Raw genomic sequence first — 20,915 nt, 5'->3', positions numbered from 1 at the left:
TTCTAATACCAGCAGTGTTTCAGAGGATGCAGTAGAGGCAGGAGCAGGTTGCTGTGGGTCTGTGTGCAGAAGGAGGATGATTCCCTGTGCAAAATGAGCCTTAAAAGACCCCAGCCCGTCCCAGCAGTGTCCAGCTGTGCTGTGGCAGCAGGAGCAGTGCCACCCCTCCTGCTGTCCCCCAGCCCGGGCAGGGCTCCTGAGCTGCAGCTGCCGCTAAAGAAATCCCTTTCCATCAGAGCTGCCAGAGGGTGCTCAGGCCTGCTGCAGCTCTCTGTGTGCTGACACAAAATGCAGAGGCACAGAGAGAGGTGAATGTCCCCTGGGCAGGAGCTGTGGCTGTGTGGGAGCATCCCACACCCAGGAGCGAGGTCGCTGCCACGAGACCTCGGTGTTCAGTGGTGAGGTTCAGCCTGCTGGGAGGATGTTTTCTTTTTCTTCTGCAAATATGTTTTTGGTGGCCTTAAATCCCTCCTGCTGACCAAGGGAAGAGGGCTCAGCACACGACTTAAACCAGGCTTTATTCCCTTCCTCGTTTTTCCCACAAGTGTTGGCAGGCATTTTGGGACACTGTGCCCTTGTCTCCACGTTGTGCTCCTCACACTGTAAAATGTAAACTAACCTGGATTTGTCCTTTCCTCATCAACCCAAGGAAGGAGAGCATTCCTTGTGGTTGCTCTCCATTTCTAACTATTTTCTGCCTGGTTTTGAGCTGGTTTTCTATGTTTTCGTATTTTTATTAGGTTTGCCATGTCTAATGTGGTATCTCAGTGAGCTCAGCAGTCCTCAGCTTGCTGGCATCTGCCACAGGTGGCTCTCACTACGGTCCCAGGCATGCTCACACCATGATGTCACATCTGGGGTTTGATGGGAGCTCTTATGGCTTGGATTGAGCAGGATATTACAGCTGGACTGCCTGGGGAGAAGGCAGAGGTGAGGGGTTTTCAGTCTAGAAAGCTGTGTGTCACTGAGATACAGGCTTTGCTACTCCATCATCTGATTTCACAGTTCTACAGACAGCAAGGTGGAAGCAAAAAAAAAAAAAAAATCAGTTTCTTGCAAAGTGGTTGACTTTGTGTTTTGAAATGCACCAGGCACAACTGCATCCAAGGGTCTCAGTGTCATTACCTGGCAGGAGAAAAGAACCTCTGTGGTCAATAACCCATTTGTCATTAACTGAGTCCTTCCAGAGCAGCCTGAGAGTGAGGATGGGCAGCAGAGGGACCTGCCTGCATTCCTGTGCCTGGCAGTGGGATGGGCTGGCAGTGCTGAGCCTGGCAGGGAGGAACAACCAGGGCAGGGAGAGAAACTCAGCTGGGAAATCTGCTGTGAAGGTTGGGAACTCGGCCAGAGATTTATCAAGAGGGAAGTTGATACTGTTGTTATGAACAAGGCTCTCAGCTGCTTCCCCGAAGATAATAACAGGCACACGGTGGTGGTTTTATTATTGTTATTTGTGTGCTGAAGAAGTGTTGGGAGACTTTGGCAGGTTACTTGGCACGTGCCAAGTCTATTAAAAACGACCCAGGAGCAGCAGGTTTTTAGGGTCTGAGTGCACAAATGAGCATTCCAGTGCTGCTAAATGTCATCTCCTCCCTCAGCTGCTGTTTGGGTGGTCTGAAGATCATTCTTTTCCAACTTTTCCTCAAGTCTATTTTGCAGCAGCAGCAGGAGAAGGGAGGGAGGAAATGAAGAGGCAGCTGAAGGCAATGGAAATAAATAGCAACATCTTTCCAGAAGAGAACCAATTCCCAAGTGTGGGATTAAAAAGCTTTTCCAAAGCCAAGTATTCAGCTCGGAGAGGAGGCAACTGTAAGAAGTGGTTTGTCAGAAGCAGCTCACCTTTCCTCCTCTCCACATCTAGATTTCCTTCCCGAGGAGCAGGCAGTAATTTTGCAGTCTCCAAACTTCAAACAGTCAAGTCTGTAAATACAGATTTGGAACCAGGAAAGATTCAATCCTTTCATCTTCTGGGCTTTGAAATTTAAAGGTACCTGTGGACTGGGCAGGAATACTTGAGGCCATGAGTAAGCAGCAGGAGTGTTGTTAGGATGTGAGGGAGGCAGCAGATCCTGAGCAGCTCTCGGGCTCTGCCGTCCAAGAAATAGGAGAAGCTGGAAAATATTTTTCAAATGTGAATTTACGTGTGCTTGGAGTGAAAGAAAGCAACGTCAGAAATAGAAACTGGGGTACTGTGGAACTTGTATTGTAAATACAGCCATTCCTCACTGCCAGGAGCTGCTGGGGCCTCTAGGATCCCTGGCTGGACTTGGCACTGAGTCCCACTGCCTTTGTCACCGGGCCCAAGTGAATACCTGACATTATTTTGGAGTCTGTGTTCAGGATGTAAAATAAAAGACTTTATTTTCCCTTCTGAATTCAGGTCATTGTGATTCCCATATTGGTTGTCCTGCTTCAAAGAGAAGAATATAACTGAAAAATAAGCCTCCACTCCCTTATATCAAAGGGCTATAAAATAATTGATCTTTTACTAATGGATGTTGACCTTATATCTGTAGGTAACAGGAGAGTTATGATATCTTAAGCTTGTGAGACAGGACACAGGGAGCAGTTATTTTAAAGTTTAATGTTTTGCTACCACATTTTAGTACTGGAGGTGAATTATGCAGAGCAGCTCTTGAATTTCTGGGTTAATATCAGGCACCCTGGTGCACTGATAAGGGGAAGCACAAGGTTGGAGGTCAGCTGTGTTATGCAATTTGCTACAAGTCCTCTGCCAGGAGCTTGTTTCTGGAGGAAAAAAGTGGAAAAACAAAGCAAATATGTGTTTCATGTGTGAGCAGATGCATTTTCCTCTGCCTTTCCTGCAGGCTGGCACCAGGCTGGTACCTGGCCCTGTCACTGCAAGCAGTGCTATTAAAACTCTGTGGTATTGGTTAACCAAACCTCATTCTTGTCTCTGTCACTTTTTCCCCATCAGGGTTTCTCAGCCTTTCCATCTCCTCGCTGTTGTAAAGCCTTTTTTTGGTGAGACATGGGAGAGGGATGTGCAGTGAATAATTCCTGCATCCCCTTTTGCAGACCTGCTGCTAGAAATCCCAGTGAGACAGAGCTGTGGTGCTTCAGATCTTTCTGGTAGCACTGGGATTTTTCTTGCCAGACAGCAGATGGATAAAATAATGCTTAGTAAAACTGGTAGCCATGCACAGAAGTTACCCAGTGGCCTAAAATTTGAAATATTTTCTGTAGCAGAGGGTAACATGAGGAAGAGCTCTCAATATTTTTCCAGAGGCCGCTGTCATTGCCCCATGTCACAGATAGTGAATCTAGGGCAGGGAAAGATAAAGAGCTTTGCTCAAGGTCAGCCAGCAGCAGAGCTGAGAGCAAACTGAGCTTTCACGAGTCCCTGCTCAGTTTTCTGCACCTTGCCAGCATTGCTGCTCCGTTTTCCATTACTTTTCTTTTCCATTACTCTATTTCTCAAACTTTCAGGCTGCAGCTTTGGCTTTGCCCTGCTAGCAGCATCGATGATCTGTCGATCTGCATCCGCAGAGTCCCCTTGGAGGAGGGAAGGAGTGGGTGGCCCAAGCACTAGGAAGGAAGAGAAACCCAAACAAGTCTCTCCCCTCCCAGCATCCCACCCCCAAAATAAACACAACCCCCCCAGGAATCTCATGCTTCAACGTTTGTGGTGGTAGAGGGATGATTCACTCCTTTTTCCAGGACAGCACAGGCACTGTTTGGAGTGTCTGCCCTTTCTCTATCTCTGTGTAGACCTCAATCTATGAAGGTAAAGCTTGGCTTTACCTTGGGGTTTTTTTTTGTATTCACACACTGAAAGTTTGCAAGCAGAAGCCACTTGTAAATATGAAAAATACTCAGATGATCCATAAAATAAAGCAGGACAGGTGTGGGGATAAGAACATCAATAACTGCTGTTGATAGGGGAGCAGTGAATATAATAATTAGGACTCTAAATGTCTTCGGAAAATACATATTTGAGAGTGAAATTGAGAGCTGCTGTCCTCTAAACCTTTCATGAGGGACTAAGGAGCAGCAGGGCTGTGTGACAGTGGCTGCCTCGCCAGTGGCAGTGCCACCCCCTTACTGCAGCTCTCCAGGAACATCCACATCTCTCCACGTTCAATTCCCAGCCACTCAGTGATTTCTGATGTCCACATTAACACAAATCTGGGTGGTCTTGGAGTGATTCTTGAGACAGATGTAGAAAACACTGCCAAAGGCTGACAGATTTTTCAGGCTATTGAGGCTTTGCAATGTAATTATGCTGGGTTCATGTGTTGCACAATTACAACACCCCAGAGTAGGAGTGATGTCTGTTTTGTTACTGTTCTGAGGGGTTTCTATCTATTTTTTCCTATAGATTTGACCCTTATTTGTGTCAGCTCCATGTCACTTCTAAGTCCTGCCACAGAGAAGTGGTGAAATCAATGCCTTCTCCAGCTGCAGAAAAGCAGCATCTTAGGAAGCTTTTTTATAGGCTTTCCCCTTAAGAGGTTTTTTTTTAGGCCAGAGAGAAGTTTAAGAAGCATGAAAACAAGAACTTGTTTTTATTCCCTGGTGTCCTCATACCAGGGTTCCTGGAAATTGGAGCTAAGTCTCTCTCAAGCAGGGATTTCTTCTGAAGATGCAGTGTGAAAGTTTCTCACATACTTAAAATGAGATCTTAATGGGTTTTTAATTTCAGGAGGAGCTCTCAAGATCAGAGCTCTCAAGAGCTCTCTCTCTCAGGAGGCAGCTGCTGGTTGCATGTGGGATACAGGAATTACCACGTCCTTGGTACTTAATTTTTGGGAGTTTTGAGGTTGTTTTGCTGGTTCTCTGCCTGCAGTGAGTTGGAGCTGGGAGGTAAAGCAGGGTGATGACCCAACTTGGAAGGGACACAAACTGAGCAGGGCTGAAAAAAAAGAAGAGGAGAAATTATTCCTGACTCATCTGTTGTATTTTCAGCCTTCTGCAGAGAAGAGAAATGTCTGCTTTAACCTGTTGGCTGAAATATTCTGTTCCTCTGTCTGCAGGAAATAAGGCAGACTCTTTTCCATAACTACCTGACTTATATTTCTTAGTGCTTCCAGCTCAGACAGTGCTGCTGGAATGTTTTTTAATGATATTTTCTAGCTCAGCACTCTTTGCCCTTGCCCTGAATTGTTCTTCACCTTTGTTCCGTGTGTCTGAGCATCTTCCTGCTCCTGCTGCTCCTGCTGCCTGTGCAGGGCACTGCTGGCACGGCCACCAGCGCTCTGTGCCTTTGTCACAGGGCTTCTGGCTCCCAAAAAATTTGTCATCCTGGCCAAGCCCCCCTCAGCACTGTAAGAATATGGCAATGCTGCTGCAGGAACGTTCCTGCCCCCAGGGCTGCACCCTTTCCTTTCCTTTCCTTTCCTTTCCTTTCCTTTCCTTTCCTTTCTTTTCCTTTCCTTTCCTTTCCTTTCCTTTCCTTTCCCAGGGCTGTCTGTTTATGCCCAAGCTGGGTTTCCTCCCACCTCACCGCTGCTGTTTACAGAAGGAATTGCAGTTTCCTGTTGTTTTAGATGGAGCTGTCGCTCCTCTCTGGATTCCTGCCTGACACCCAGTTGCTCTTGAGCCTCATCAGCTCAAAAGTCTGATGGTTTTTGTTCCTTGCTGCTGTAACTGTGAGTCTGTTTTGCACTCAAGCCAGTGCACTTGGTTTATAAAGGAATTTCTGGCATTCCTGAGAGTTTTTATATACATATTTTCTCCCTGTGAGGTTCTGCAAGGGTTGCTAAGGGCTGAGATTGTTCCAATCAGATAAAATAGGGTTATGCCCATTTTAGAGCTAAATCTAAGACAGTAAAGCACAAATTGCTTTTTACAAGTTGCATGGAGACTGAGTAACACAGCCTGGACCAAGATGCACACATCCAGGGCATTCCTTCCTTCTCTGCAGAACCTTCCAGTCCTGTGATCTGCAGTAATTCAGCAGCTGAGCTGTAACAAAGGTGTTCTGTATCTGGTTAACTTCCCACTTACTCTGCCTTGTAGATAAGTGGTAGGAAAAGTTCCTGTCTGGCTAAAAATGAAAGTGTAAATCTGAAATTATATAGGAACTTCCTAGAAGAAAGCTGTGGGCATGTTACATAAGGAGTTTGCCCACCGACCATTTTCAGTGGCAAGAACATCCTGAACAAACTTGGTACTGGATGCCAAAGAGGTCTGATTCCCACTAAGAAAGAAGCTGAACTAAAGAGGTTGGAGCAAAGTTCTCTGAAGGTTTTGCTTTGCAATTTCATTATCTTCAAATACTTTTTGTTGTTGCTTTATAAATACACAAGAACTCTTGATGGCATGTCACTGACCCAGGGTGCTCCAAGTCCTGTTCAACCTGGCCTTGGACACTTCCAGGGATGGGACATCAGGTATTCTTGTAACATTCTTGTGTTGCCAACATCTGCTTTTACTTATTCCTGCAACTGGATTCTCAATACCTTTCCCTTCCAAGCTCTTCTCAGGGCAAGCATTAATCTGTGACCAGTAGTGAATGAGTAGAATATCAATTAAAACGTGAAAGTTTTTCACCTCTGTTACTCAAACGTGCTTTTGTTCTATGAGCGACCACACACTGGTCTGAAATCTGTCCTGTGTTACCATTAATTTGGGAGCTGTTCTGTTCTATGAACTTTTTGTAGATTCCCTGTTTTGTTTAGCTTGGCAGATCTTTGGGGTTTGTTTAAAATCACTGATTAAAATGAATGAGTTTCTGCTTTTGGATTAGCAGGGAAAATACAAAGTCCTTGTTGAAGACTGCCAAGAAGGAATTGATCATCTAAATATTATGGTGATGAAAATGGATTCAGTTTCCCTTTGCACGTGTGCATTCATGCCAAATAGCAATTTCACTTAAAATCCTCACTTTAATCTTGCAGTGGTTCTTGCTGCAGGAAATATTTTAAGTGAAGACCAGATTTGTGCAGTTTACTGTTTGGAGAGATTTCAAGCATTTTATTCTACCATTATTTAGGGCTATGAAAGTATTTTTGCTTTTAGGGACGTCACAGTAATGCAGACTTTCCTCCCAGAAATCTGTGAGGTGTCTTGAGTTTCTGCGTGGATTATACAGGGGGAAAAATAACTGATGCAATAGGATCTGTATTAACAAGGTGCTGTGGTTTAGACCTCTCAAAATTCACTCCAATGACCTAAGAGTTGCTCTTGAGCAAATTGCCTGTGACACGTAGAGTGTTGTTCCTTATTTTCTTAGTGTTTTCATTGCGTAATACCCTTTTTTTGGTGAATTACACAACTTATCCTTGAATAGGAAGTGGAATATTTAGGCTTGCAGCTTTCTGTAATTTAAAAAAAGAAAGTGTGCCAGCAGATTCCCACACTTTTTCCTTGTCTCTCTCCAGCAGGGCTTGCTGATCCCCCTGTTTGCAGTGAGCTGAGCACCTTTGCTGGAGTTTTTTTGTCTCCATAGTCAGAGGTTCAGAGGATTTTATGGCATGAATGGAAGTTTGTACAAACACCAGCGGCTGGAGTTTTATTTGGGAGGGTGGAAGTTCTCCAAGCAAAACTTGGTTTGTGGTTTGTGTCAGTAGTCACCGGTTCTGGCAGCCCAGAGGTTTCGTGAGTGCTGCAGCTCTTTTGGTTTCGTTCTGCAGAGAATCCCAAGCCCAAGCCATGCTTTCAAACCCTTGTGTGTGTCTAAACAAGTGGCTGAGTGCAGGAGGAAATCATCTCACCTATTTCCAGCAGCCTGGGTAGTTTAACATCCTTAGTTACCCCAGAAGCTGCAGCTCTTCAGTGAGGGTGGCACAGAGAGCTGCTGGGATGTGCCTTTTCCCCCTTTCACCATGTCCAAGACAAAAAGTCCCATTAAATGGGATAATTACTTTGCTCCTCCCTTCAGTCAGTGGGAAGGAGAGTTGAACCCCCTTTTTGAAAAGGGGTGAAAACTGGGTGGGGAAAAGCCCCACGTCTGACTGAGATGTGCCCAAAGCTTTGTTGGGGGACCTGCTCTCTTCTGTGTGCCAAGAGCAGCCCTTCCAGAGCAGCAGGCAGCTCTCCCAGCAGAAGGGGAGAGGTTACTTTGGTGAGATTTCTATCTCCAAAAGCATCTCTTCAGTTCAGCTCAAAATAACCACCAAAAGCAGCATGTGTGAGCTGTGAGCATCATTGCATCGATGCCACTTTGAGTAATGACCTAACCAGAACCCAGATCTTAATTTGCTTTTTGGCTCCTCTTTATGAAACCAAATTACTTCAGTTGTTTACAGCTGGGTGTGCTTTTTTTCATGGCTTGGTACTCTGTCTTGCTCTCCTAGCAGTCTGTTTACTGATTATTAGCCCTGTTAATGCCAGTTGGCAGAGATTTGCCTTCTCATTTCAGGGCTGGCAGCCAGCACACCTTTGAAGTCCTTGAAGAATTAGTTGCCTTGGGAATTTTTCATGCTATAACCTGCAATCATCTTTATAATGTAATTAATAAAGGTTTCTTAGCCGTGCTCGTGGGCATTTAGGGCATTGTGCAATAGTTCAATGAAAACATTACAAAACACAATAATCACAGCATATAAATAGAAAGAGGAGCAGTCTGGGAAGATTTGAACATCAGAGCCTGAAGGTATTTAGGAACTAGAGCTTTATTCAAGCCCAGCTTTCAACGATTTAGAAGCAAACCAAAACAACACCACCCCCACAAAAAAAAAAAAAAATCCCCCCAAACCAAAACCAAAAACATATCTTTGTTACTAAAAGGCCCTGAGCTATTGGTACAGCTGGAAAATAGATGTGTCAGAGAGAAGAGGAAAGTATACCTGGTGAAGTTCTCAGTTTCACTGCTGTCTTCTGCAGTGGCTGGAAACTGCCCTGTGGTGGTTGAGGAATGAGCACCTGCCCATATTAAATTTGTAATGTTGGTGTTTTTATGGCCATTTAAACTTCCACGTGGTCCTTTGTGCCTAGGTTCAAATGTTAGATAACATTTCACACAGAGGTGGTTTCTTATAGCAAAGATCTGTGCAGCTCAGTAATCCCAAAGAGAAATCAGCTTTTTTTTTTTTTTGCCCTCCAATATTCTTTATTTCAGTGATAAAAGAATTTTCAGTTACATCAATACTTTTACTACAGCCTTGAGATTTCATGTTGATGATAAAGACCAGTTTACAGGAATTTTAACATTTAACATGCATGGATGAATCCATCAAATCAGTGCTTTGACTGTTGTTTTTTTGCTTTAAAAGGTATGTTTTCCATTTAAATGGGCAGCGGTTCAAGAGCAGTTGCAAAACTGTGTTACACAATGCAGGAATTCCTAATACATAAGCAATAGGCAGGAGTGGCCAGCTGCTGGGAGCTTTTTGGGTCAGTATGCCATGAATTAGTATTTATTATCTAACTTTTTCAAAAGTAGGAAATTCTGAACTTTTTTTTTTTTTTTGTTCTGCAGTTTAGTTTGGGACTGCATGAGGGGGTGGATCATGGACAAAATACTGTTGCCTCTGAAATCCTGGCTTTTGTAGGCTCCAGTTCCAAGGGAAGGCAGCTCTGAGGTGAGGTATTAGCAGTCTCACCATGTACAGCCTGGGCATCCTTTTTTCTTCTTCAATAGCTAAAAGCAAAAAAGATTGAATGCATGAAAAAAAGCTGTGCTTTGCCTCTGTAGTTCCCTCATCCGTGGAGGTTTTTTTTTTTTCCCAAGGGCAGGATGTGACCTTTGGATGTCTACAGCATTGCAGCTGAGATGAAATCATTTTATAAGCACTGATCAAAAAGCATATCCATGGCTGCAGCAGTGCCCTGTGGAGTTTTAGCCCAGCACCACCTTAATCCCAACTGATAATCTGTCCAAGAACCTATTTAATGCAAGTGAATAATTCCAAACTGCGTTTCTTATTGCAGCAGTCTCCCAAAACTCTCCTTGTTATAATTGTCAGCTTTACAGCAATGACATGACTCGTTTGATATGGAATATTTCTAGTAGGGAATATAACTCGTTTGGTAAATTGATATTTCTCAATAGCAAGCCCTTATGCCTCTGTGGGGTGAAAGCCCAAGGGCAACAGCTCATGTGTAAACCAGAAAGCACTGAATACTCTTAAAAAAAACTGAGGTGAGGAGAAAAGTTTCCTGGTCGATGTTGCTGCTCCCTAAAGCAGATAAACATTTCTGAAACAGCACAGCGGATTTTGTGGTTACTGCTGCGGCTGCTGCTTGTGACTGGCTGCCTTTAAAAGCCCCTGGGATGTCTCACAGGGTATAAATAAGAAAAAAACCCGTTCTTGAGTGACAGATGGTGTTAGGGTGGAGCATGCAGCGCTCTCCTGAGGGACAGTGTGTGCTGTTGGCATTGGGAAGTCACCTGGCACGTGTTCACCCAAAGCAGTGTCTGGTTAGTGTTAAAAGCCAGGGGCATCTTGTTCCCAAATCATTATTGCCTCCAGTGTGTACTTAAAGATTTGCATGGTTTTCCTCTCTGGTTTTTCCAATAGCAAAGGGCATTTGGGGTTTTGGTATTGGGATGGTTTTATGGGATAGTCCTGCTATGATTCTGCAAATAAATCGTCCTCTTACACCGTCAAAGGCACTTACAGCATCCACAAGCTGCTTATTGCTTTAATCTCTGCATGGATTTAGAAGCCAAATGGCAAAGATGGATGGGAGCAGCACAACCCATTAATACTCCTCTGAAAGTCTGTTACAGGCTTGGCTTGTGCCTGTATAACAGGAGATGGATGCACCAGATAAAACTGAAATGAAAACAAAGGTGTTTCTCTCCTCTGGAGGAATACAAAATAACCCAATTTGCATAGCTGCTCCCAGTTTTAAAAAGCAATGCTTTGCCCCTGAACGGCTTGAGAAGGAGAAGCTGTGACAGAATTGTGAGTTTTTCCCAGAAATTTTCAAACTTCTCTTGGTGCAGACAGGTTTTCTGTTGGCCACAATGGGAGTTGAGTATCCAGTGGCTTTTGAAAACCCCACTGGCCCCTGCTGAATGCTCAGTGCCCATGAGCTTCTATTGCAGCACTGCCCAGGCATGCAGAGCTTTGTGGTCCCATGGTGTTGTCACATGTATTCCATGGCCCTGGGGGTGGCTCAGTGGCTCCAAAGCAGGGGGGGATCCACCCCTGGGTGCAGCTGATGGACCTCAGGGGGCACGGGTGGGAAGGATGCCTGGAGTGGGGCTGAGTGAGTGTGTGGAAGGTTCTTCCACATCCAGGTGCCAGGCAGGGGCTGCTGGGCCAGGCTGTGTGGGGACACTGGTGGGAAAGGAAGCCCAACTTTGTACCCAAGTTAAACTTTCTCAGCAGCTGCTGAGGGCTCGCTCTGGGGTCAGGACCTCTGTGTCCTCGGCATTTTTCAAAAGCAGCAGCCTGAGACTTCAGAACCCTCCAAGAAGGCGTATTTTGGCAGAGGAACAGAGCTGGTTTGTTTAATCTGGGAAGACCATGCAGGCTAAGTAGACCATCCAGAAAAGGAGGGCAGTGATGGAGGCATCTGAGTACAAAATGCCTCTGACAGAGGGAGAGTGGGTGGTGCAGGCAGGGAATAAACCCTGTGCTCCTCCTGTGCCCCATCCCTGGGCACCACAGCGGGACGAGCCCACGCTGCCCCACGGCCCAGTGGGGTGCACTGCCCACCAGGAGCTTTCCTGGGTCACTTTCCCTGAGGATAAAGCACTCCACCTCTGTGCAGAGAAGCAGGGAGGAAATCCAGGGCCGAGGGTCATGCTGCAGATGACTTTTAAGGAAGGGAAAGATACCCACTCAGAGCTTTTTTTAATTCAGGTGTTTTGCAATGACCCTCCTGCAGTCACTTGAAGAACTCATGACACGTCCTCTGTTTCTATTTCAGGCCAAGAACATCCGAACAGCCTGAGGCACAAATACAACTTTATTGCAGATGTGGTGGAGAAGATCGCTCCTGCTGTGGTTCACATTGAATTATTTCGCAAGTAAACAAGATGCCCAGTCTTGGGTTTTTTTGTTTTTTGTTTGTTTTTTTAAAAATTTTTAATTTAATTCTTGAAAACAGCTGCCAGTGTGGCAGACATGTTGATTGATGGTATGAAATAGCAAAGAGGTTTTGAGATAATAAATATTTGTCATGCTTAAGAATTAAGAATAATTTAAGAGTCAGGGAAAAATAATTAGCTAAAGTAATGGATGTGCTTTATCTTCTTAATGAGAGTAACAAGAGATACCTTAAAACATTAAGAACTCACCAAACTCCTTTTGGCTGTGTGTAATTTGGAATGATTTGTGACCTTTCAGCTTTTTTGCGGCAATAAAAGTTTTTTTTTTCCCTTGTCTTTTAGACTTCCTTTTTCCAAGAGGGAAGTTCCTGTTGCCAGTGGCTCGGGGTTCATTGTCTCTGAGGATGGGCTGATAGTCACCAACGCCCACGTGGTCACCAACAAGAACAGGGTGAAGGTGGAGCTGAAGAACGGGGAGACTTACGAAGCCAAAATTAAAGATGTTGATGAAAAATCAGACATTGCACTAATTAAAATAGATTCTCAGGTGAGTTGTTAAACAAGACACATTTTGTTCCTCTAATTGAGCGTACTCCTTTCCAAAAACTGTTGCTGATTTTCAGGTTTGAAGGAAAAACAAGTTGTTTGTTGGGCTGGGTTGTTGAGAATATATGCACTAGGCGGATACATGTTTTTAGAAGCCAAGTTTGTGGGTGGCAGTGGTAATTTTGTCACCTCTCGGTGTAGTGAAAGTCTTACATAGCACTTTTTTAGGCATCCTCAAAATAAAAAACAACACCCCAGTTTGCTGGCTGGTTTGCACATACTTTATCTGGCATAACTCTGTCTCAGAGAAGAAATGGGGGTGTTTTTCTTGTGCTACTCTGTCTCAAGTGGCTACACTGAAATCACAAATGGCTTTTAGAGGATACATTTGTCCCTCGCTGATGTAGATGCTAAAGTGGAAAATACCTTAGGGAGCGTCTTGAGCATGGAAATCAAAGCCAGCTTGGAAAGATGTTCTCACACTGCAAGGGTTTTCTGAGCAGCTTCCCATCTGTGATGTCCCTCCATATCAAATGTTCCTCTGTCAGCGTTACTGTGCCTCCTGCCACAGCAGAAAAGCTGTCAGGAGGTTCTGCACACGTAGCAGGAAGGATATTGTGTGGAAATGCTGTGTAATGGAGCTGCAGTGAGCTGGACGCGGCTGCTTGGGGTGCTGCTCACGCTGGCTCCCCTCCTTTGGTCTGTCAGTCGATGACCTCCAAGTTTAACGGGCAGGAATGCTTCATTTGAAACGCATGACTCAGAAATGTGTAGATCTTGCAGCGTTGTTTTAGTTCAGAGCTATTCCCCAGCGAGGTCAGAAGTGTTTGTGCCAGAGTTCATGACTAAGCCAGGCGCCTAAGGCAGAGCTCTTGGATGACCCGAGGTATGGAGTGCTCCTGCTGCTCCCTTACCACCTTTAAACTTCAAATCTTTTTGTTTTTTAAAAGCTTCTGAACAGCAACCAGACAGAAAAATTAATGGTACCAATAATGTTTCTGCCATGTTGTTTTTTTTCTCTGTTTTCATGGCATCGCTTGTTTTCTCGTTTTTTATCTTAAAGTAAGAAAAAGCAGTAAGAAACAAAGGGAAATGTCCACAGCATGAGCCCTGGCGGCATTAGGATGGGGCAGGGGTTGAAGGGCAGCTGGAGAAGTGCTTTAAAATTGGAAATACAACGTGGAGGAGAGAGCAGACAGGGTGAGAAGGAGAGGCCTTGGAGCAGCAGGAAGCAGAACTCAGAGCAGAGAGGTGGCAGTCAGAGAGGAGACACTGAACTGCTGTGATGGTCAGTTTGGGGACTCAGGAAAAGAGCAGCCATGGCTTGAATGGCATTTGATACCCCGAGGAAATGGCTCCTAGTTGTCCTGGGAAGCTGCTTGTGGGAAGGGGGAACCTGGAAGCAGCTTGGGAAAAAGATAATTCATCCAGATGGGCATGTGGTGGAAACCACTGCTCAGCAGGGCTGGAACTGGTCTGAGCTGCCCTTGGAAGCATCTTATCAGCTGTACAAGGCAGTACCTTGGGTGGTGCTCTCCTCCTGGCCTCCTCCAGCCCCTCAGGATAATTTTGAGAAGACTGGGGGGAAATGTAAAGGGATGGGAGACCCAGATTCCCAGCCAGCTCTGGTAACGTGGCACTGGGAAACCCCAGTGCAAGGTGAGGCCTGAGGCACCTCTGCTCACAGGGCAGGTGTTGCTTTGCATTTGAGAATTAAAAACAATGTTCTACGTGTTCACAAAAAAAAGTTAAAATGGAAACATGGTCAGCTGAGAAATTGATTCTCAGACTGAACTTTTATGGGGCATTTTTATATACCCTTTCAAGTTCAGTGTTTGAGCTTTCCTTTTTGTACTGGAATGCCTTGCAGTCATTCAGATGCATAAAAGACTTCAAAATCACTGGGGTAATAATTTGTTGAATTTGAAATGTATTTGCTGGCTAAAGAAGTCAATGGGGTGGTACAAATAACCCCTTAAAAATCTGGATAGGGCATGAAAACCATCCCTAAGAATTTTTCTGAAGTAAGAGGCAAAGTTCCTAAATTGGAATAAATTATTTGAAGGTGACATCAAAGATGCAGAAGGGTTTTTTTCTTCTTTTTTATGTGTGGCATGTTAAGGCATGATCTGAAGGGTGAAGAATGCTCTGTGATTAGGAACAGAGCTGGTCTTGCAGTGTGGGCTCAGGCTGTCAGCTGGTATTCCTACAGCTGTTCAGATTTTGCAGCAGCCTGCATGCTGTTTTCCTCTAAGGTGTGAACATCTGGCCAAAGACATTACTAGAACTAATTTGGCTTTGCTGAGTGCAGTAGGAAATGAAAGAGGGTGGTAAAATCTGGGCAGCAGTGAGGATGAACCATGTCCCTGATTAAATTCTTCTCCGTGGAAAAACATCTTGCAGTCAGTGAGGAACAGAAACCTTGGAGCAGTTGTGCCAGTCCTAAAATGTGCTTGTTTTTACAGACTATAAAAGAGAGCACCAGTGTTTCTCATGTCTGTGGTGACACAGAGCAGTTTGCTGGAGTGTTGAAAGTAGGAAGTAAGATTGGAATCAGTGTGCTAGCCATGAATCCAATCTAAATATCCTTCCAAATGCAAGGAGGAGACCACATCACTAGAAAGGAGCAGTGCAGTTGCAGACAGTTTGGATATGAGCATGCAAAATTTATACGACTTCCCTAGAAAAAGTTGGATTTTGGCAGCATAGGCAGGGACTGGTGAAATAAATAATCTGTCCTGCGTGGCACGTGTGATGCTGCGGCGAGTGTGAAACCCATCAAAACTGTTGCACAACACTCCAAAGGGAGCAGATGCTTTTTTGCTGGCAGAGCTGCATTGTGGAATTCATCTCAAGGCAAATAACTACCTTGTTAAATCAGAATGTGTGATACAGCTGCTGAAAAATAAACACCAGCAGAAGGGGAGGAAATTTCAGGCCGGTTTAATGGACAACATCAGGGTTAAGGTGGGGGCAGAATTATAAAAGAACCCAACCCAAATGGAAACTGAATGCCCAAAGCAATGGAAGGTGGAGGTGGCTTTTGCCTGGAGACCCTTTTCAGCCCTGGAAATCGAGCTCTGTCCACAAAAATGATGCCTGTGGTTTGGCACTGAAGGGAGGAGCAGGGTGAATGGCTTTATTTTGAGGTGTTCCTTCTTTCTACATGCTTAAAAACCAGCCATGAGACACTGACCCTGAAATCACACAGGGAACACAGGCCAGGTCCTGAAGGTTTTTGTTCCTCAGTGTGGCCAGTTCCCGGCTCTTTTCCCCAGAGAGGATTTGGCACCTGCATGGTGCAGCAGCAGTGGGGCTGTGACCCGTCTCTAATTTGTGGTGACATTTCAGCCCTTCAGCTGAACCCTTCAGCTTAAGGTTTCTCCTGCATCTTGTTAATAAACACTTTGTTTGACACTTTTAAACCAACAAGACCTTCTGCCCTCGTTCCCCTGGTGGTTTCCTGAGGCAATGAGTGTCTGTATCTTTGTGGTCAGAGGGGATTTGATTTTCCCCTGTGTGTACAAACTGGAGGAGGCAGGAAAGCAAACTTCTCTGTTTATGCATCAATATTTTAATAGCCCACATTTTGAAGAAACAAACCACTTGGACACCAGATGTAAGTGGCTTTACTAAAATGCTATTTCACTTTGAAATCTGTAATACGTTGCTTCCTCTTGAGAGCCTGAGGAAGCCCACATATTGCTTCCAGAAGCCTTCAGGACCCATAGGAATGAAATAGCTTGTAAAAAGCTTGGATCTTAACTCCAGTTTATTCATCAGTTTAGGCAGCAGTGGTTTCCTGCCATCTTCTGCTTCTAGTAGCCCTCACTGTGGGGACAATGTGCTGCTCCAGCTTCCCATGCAGCAAAACACATCTCCAGGGTGGGTCTGCCAGCACCAGCATATTTTTTATTACTATTTTTATTTTATTTTATTTTATTGTAATTTCATTTTTATTTTATTTTTAAGGGAGAACAGTAATCTCTTGCCAGGCAGTTGAAAACCTGGTGACATATCAAAACAACACTTCATCCTCTTCTTTTTTTTTCTGCAAGCTTCCCATGCTCCATATTTAGATAAGGAGACTCAGTTTTGCTTTTCTAACTATAGATGAAATACTTCTGGAGGCTTGTAATGTGTTCAGCCTGAGTTTTTTGTTTTCTTTGACTCTCTGTCAAGCAGTTTCTAGATTGTAGATGATATTCTATATTTTTATACGCTCATGACTGGTGTTTTTATTTTGCCATAACGTATTCTGAAAGCTGAATTAGTCAGAACACAAATGCAATTCCCAGGGCAGTTACATGTTTTGCCAGAGTTACACTAACAGCTGCATTAGTGTTCCATACCAGCATCTGTGCCTTTCCCACCTAAAAATAAGAAGCATGAAGGAGATCTGTCGCTGGCTAACACAGACTGAACTCAGAACTTTTGTCTCCTCTTCATCCGTTTATTGAACTGCAAAGTGCTTCCTGCAAATTCCTGACTTTCCATCCACAAATGAAGGGGATTACAGAACAGAGGAGGGATTTACTTGCTTTCTGTGCCAGCACAGAGACACATTCACTTATTTCATGGATGAAAAAGTTCAAACCAAAACACCTCCTGCTTATGGCCGTCTGTCTCTGGGCTTCCATTTCTCCATGGCAGTGGCTGTGCCTGGTGGTGGGTTTGTGCTTCCTCCTCTTTTTTAGCTGTTTTGTCCAGATTTCACTTACTTTATCTGACTCAAGTTGTGCTGTTAGAGGGCACCAGGTGAACATCTGTGCTGTCCCTGCACCTTGAATCCTGGGGTCTGTTTTGGGCCCTTCACTGCAAGAAGGACATGGAGGGGCTGGAGCGTGTCCAGGGAAGAGAACAGAGCTGGGAAGGCTCTGGAGCCCCAGGAGGGGCTGAGGGAGCTGGGAAGGGGCTCAGCCTGGAGCACAGGAGGCTCAGGGGGCCCTTGTGGCTCTGCACAGCTCCTGCCAGGAGGGGACAGCCGGGGGGGTCGGGCTGTGCTCCAGGGAACAGGGACAGGAGCAGAGGGAACGGCCTCAGGCTGGGCCAGGGCAGCTCAGGGTGGATATTGGGACAAATTTCCTCACAGAAGGGCAGTGTTGGAATCCCCATTCCTGGAGGGAATTAAAAGCAGGATGCAGCACCCTTGCCAGGCAGTTGAAAACCTGGTGACATATCAAAACAACACTTCATCCTCTTCTTTTTTTTTCTGCAAGCTTCCCATGCTCCATATTTAGATAAGGAGACTCAGTTTTGCTTTTCTAACTATAGATGAAATACTTCTGGAGGCTTGTAATGTGTTCAGCCTGAGTTTTTTGTTTTCTTTGACTCTCTGTCAAGCAGTTTCTAGATTGTAGATGATATTCTATATTTTTATACGCTCATGACTGGTGTTTTTATTTTGCCATAACGTATTCTGAAAGCTGAATTAGTCAGAACACAAATGCAATTCCCAGGGCAGTTACATGTTTTGCCAGAGTTACACTAACAGCTGCATTAGTGTTCCATACCAGCATCTGTGCCTTTCCCACCTAAAAATAAGAAGCATGAAGGAGATCTGTCGCTGGCTAACACAGACTGAACTCAGAACTTTTGTCTCCTCTTCATCCGTTTATTGAACTGCAAAGTGCTTCCTGCAAATTCCTGACTTTCCATCCACAAATGAAGGGGATTACAGAACAGAGGAGGGATTTACTTGCTTTCTGTGCCAGCACAGAGACACATTCACTTATTTCATGGATGAAAAAGTTCAAACCAAAACACCTCCTGCTTATGGCCGTCTGTCTCTGGGCTTCCATTTCTCCATGGCAGTGGCTGTGCCTGGTGGTGGGTTTGTGCTTCCTCCTCTTTTTTAGCTGTTTTGTCCAGATTTCACTTACTTTATCTGACTCAAGTTGTGCTGTTAGAGGACACCAGGTGAACATCTGTGCTGTCCCTGCACCTTGAATCCTGGGGTCTGTTTTGGGCCCTTCACTGCAAGAAGGACATGGAGGGGCTGGAGCGTGTCCAGGGAAGAGAACAGAGCTGGGAAGGCTCTGGAGCCCCAGGAGGGGCTGAGGGAGCTGGGAAGGGGCTCAGCCTGGAGCACAGGAGGCTCAGGGGGCCCTTGTGGCTCTGCACAGCTCCTGCCAGGAGGGGACAGCCGGGGGGGTCGGGCTGTGCTCCAGGGAACAGGGACAGGAGCAGAGGGAACGGCCTCAGGCTGGGCCAGGGCAGCTCAGGGTGGATATTGGGACAAATTTCCTCACAGAAGGGCAGTGTTGGAATCCCCATTCCTGGAGGGAATTAAAAGCAGGATGCAGCACCTGGGGACATGGGTTACTGGTGGCCTTGGCAGTGCTGGGTTAGCGTTTGGACTCCATAATCTCAGAGGTGTTTTCCAACCTAAATGGTTCCATGTTTCTCCGAGTCCCTCTGGCTGGTGATGCTGATCTCTACCTCTCCTCATGCCACAATAGCTGTGTCCTGTTGTGGCTGGAGACATTTCTTGTGGTGGTGTGCACCTCTCCATGTCGTGGGAGTTGTGTTTATCCAGGGTTCGAGTCAAATCCATATATAAAAATGTCTGAAGCCCTTTGGGATGCAAAAGCCTTAAAATATTAACCCTAATTAATGGCTCCTTCTCTGGCTGGGTGTAAACAGTGAGTCATGTGCCACTTAGGGCTTTGCATGTTTAGTCCTATTTCTGTGGGCTTGCAGAATGCCTGCCTGCAGATTTGTTTTACTGAGTAAACACGGATCCAGCAGAGCCCCAAGGCTTCATCAAAGGAGGAGTTAGAAAAGACAGGGGTAGAAAAGGTATTATATGTTGCCCAAGGCCGTGCAGTGAGTCACTGGGAGAGCTGGGTTCGGGTGTTCCTGGCTCCCTGCTGCTGGTGCTGCAAGGCATGGTCCTTTGCCTGGCACTTTTAATTAACTGCTGTGGCAAATCTGTAGTTAAAGCAGGAGAATCACGAGTTGGAGTGGTGCTCATGTCATCCTGACGGCCATCAGACATTATGTAAAGATTGAAGAATGCACATTTATTAAGTACAGTTATTAAGAGCCCTGAGCTCACCCTCAGTTTACCAGGATTCCTTAACTTCCTGGGGATGAGCTGACCAGTGGCAGGGTGTGAGGGCACAGAGAGGCTGTTCTGACACGATCCTGGTTACAGCACTGCCTGCCTGCCATTGCCAGGGCTCCTCCTGGGCTGAAAAAGGATGTTTTTCCCACTCCATCACGGGATTTTCATAGGTTTTATACTGGTTTCATTTCAAAACCACTTGCACAATGTAAAAAAAATACTTGAGTTTTGGTTTTTTTATAATAGAAAATTTAATGCTGAGCGTGCCAATGTTTTAAGCTATTTTAGAGAACTCCCCAAATTTACAGCCATGACAACACATATATTCATCATAACCAATTCTTCATGGCATTGTTTTGTAGGGGCACTAACACATTTACATGCAGTGCTGTCCGTGTGTCAGTTCTGCCCACACCAGGAAATCACAAGGAAGAGAGGACACGTTTTCCAAAGCTGTGTTTCATAATGTGTGCAGGACCAGGAGGTTTTTGCAATGGATTTTTGTTTCTAGCAAGGGAAAGGTTAGCCAGACTTTCCAGAAGGAGTGTTGAATCACAGGGGTGACCTGCAGCCAATCCATACAGCATCAGAGCTTGAACTGGAGCCTGGCTAGTATAGGCACAGCCCTGAAAACTCAGCACAATCAGAATTGTATTAGTCACAGGCCGTTCCTGTACTTTCCCTCTGCTGCCAGATGCAATTTTGGCTTTGTGACTGTTGTTACAACTCAGGAACTTTGTATAAATATTTTAACTTTGTACATGACCAGCCTTTATTTTTTTTTTTTTCCTGGTAATGAAACATAAAAAGTATTCTGTTTTCTTTTGCTTGTCTCTGTTTCATTTGCTGATAAATGTCCTCTTTCTCTGCAAAGTGTCTGTGTTCAGTGCACTGGGATATAAACAAACACCACTTTTTGTCTTTTGTGTGGGTTTTGGGGTTTTTTTTGGTTTTGTTTTTTTTGGAAAGCAGTGCCAAAAGAAGATGCTGGTTTTGACCAATGACATCTTGCAAACACGTGCTACGTAAGCTCAATAGCATCTGGTGAGAGGAGGAAGGGCCAGGGTGCTCCCTGTGTCCAAACATGACCCAGATGGGGCTGTTTGTGCTAGCTGATCACAACTGCCTGATTCCCTGGCCTGGACACCTCCCCTGGCTGTGCCTGGAGCAGGGACTGCCCTGGGATGCTGCTGCTGCTTCTCTGCAGTGCTGCAGCAGTGATGGGGAAACAGGGCACAGCTGCTGCATCCTTCCCAGAGCTAAGCCACAGCTGGGTTTATCTGTGGCTGTGGCACTGATAAGGGCTGTATTTTATCATTATTATTAATAGTCATTACTAGGGCATTGCTGGTTGTGATAACTTCCCTCTGAAAGCAAATAGACATGGAA

At 45.2% G+C, this 20,915-nt stretch overlaps 1 protein-coding gene across 1 annotated transcript in view; it reads left to right on the top strand.

Moving 5' to 3' along the window:
• The window catches only part of HTRA1 (HtrA serine peptidase 1), a 33,550-nt gene that overhangs the window by 3,027 nt on the left and 9,608 nt on the right, over positions 1 to 20,915 (top strand). The window contains 2 exon segments of the mRNA XM_041461132.1: positions 11,791 to 11,890; positions 12,254 to 12,458. Coding sequence (XP_041317066.1) covers positions 11,791 to 11,890; positions 12,254 to 12,458 — 305 coding nt within the window.

This window comes from Pyrgilauda ruficollis, unplaced genomic scaffold, assembly GCF_017590135.1.
Source record: "Pyrgilauda ruficollis isolate IOZ18807 unplaced genomic scaffold, ASM1759013v1 scaffold15, whole genome shotgun sequence".
Lineage (NCBI taxonomy): Eukaryota > Metazoa > Chordata > Aves > Passeriformes > Passeridae > Pyrgilauda > Pyrgilauda ruficollis.
Note: the sequence above shows the minus strand (reverse complement) of the source record. Positions and strands in the feature narration are given on the sequence as shown.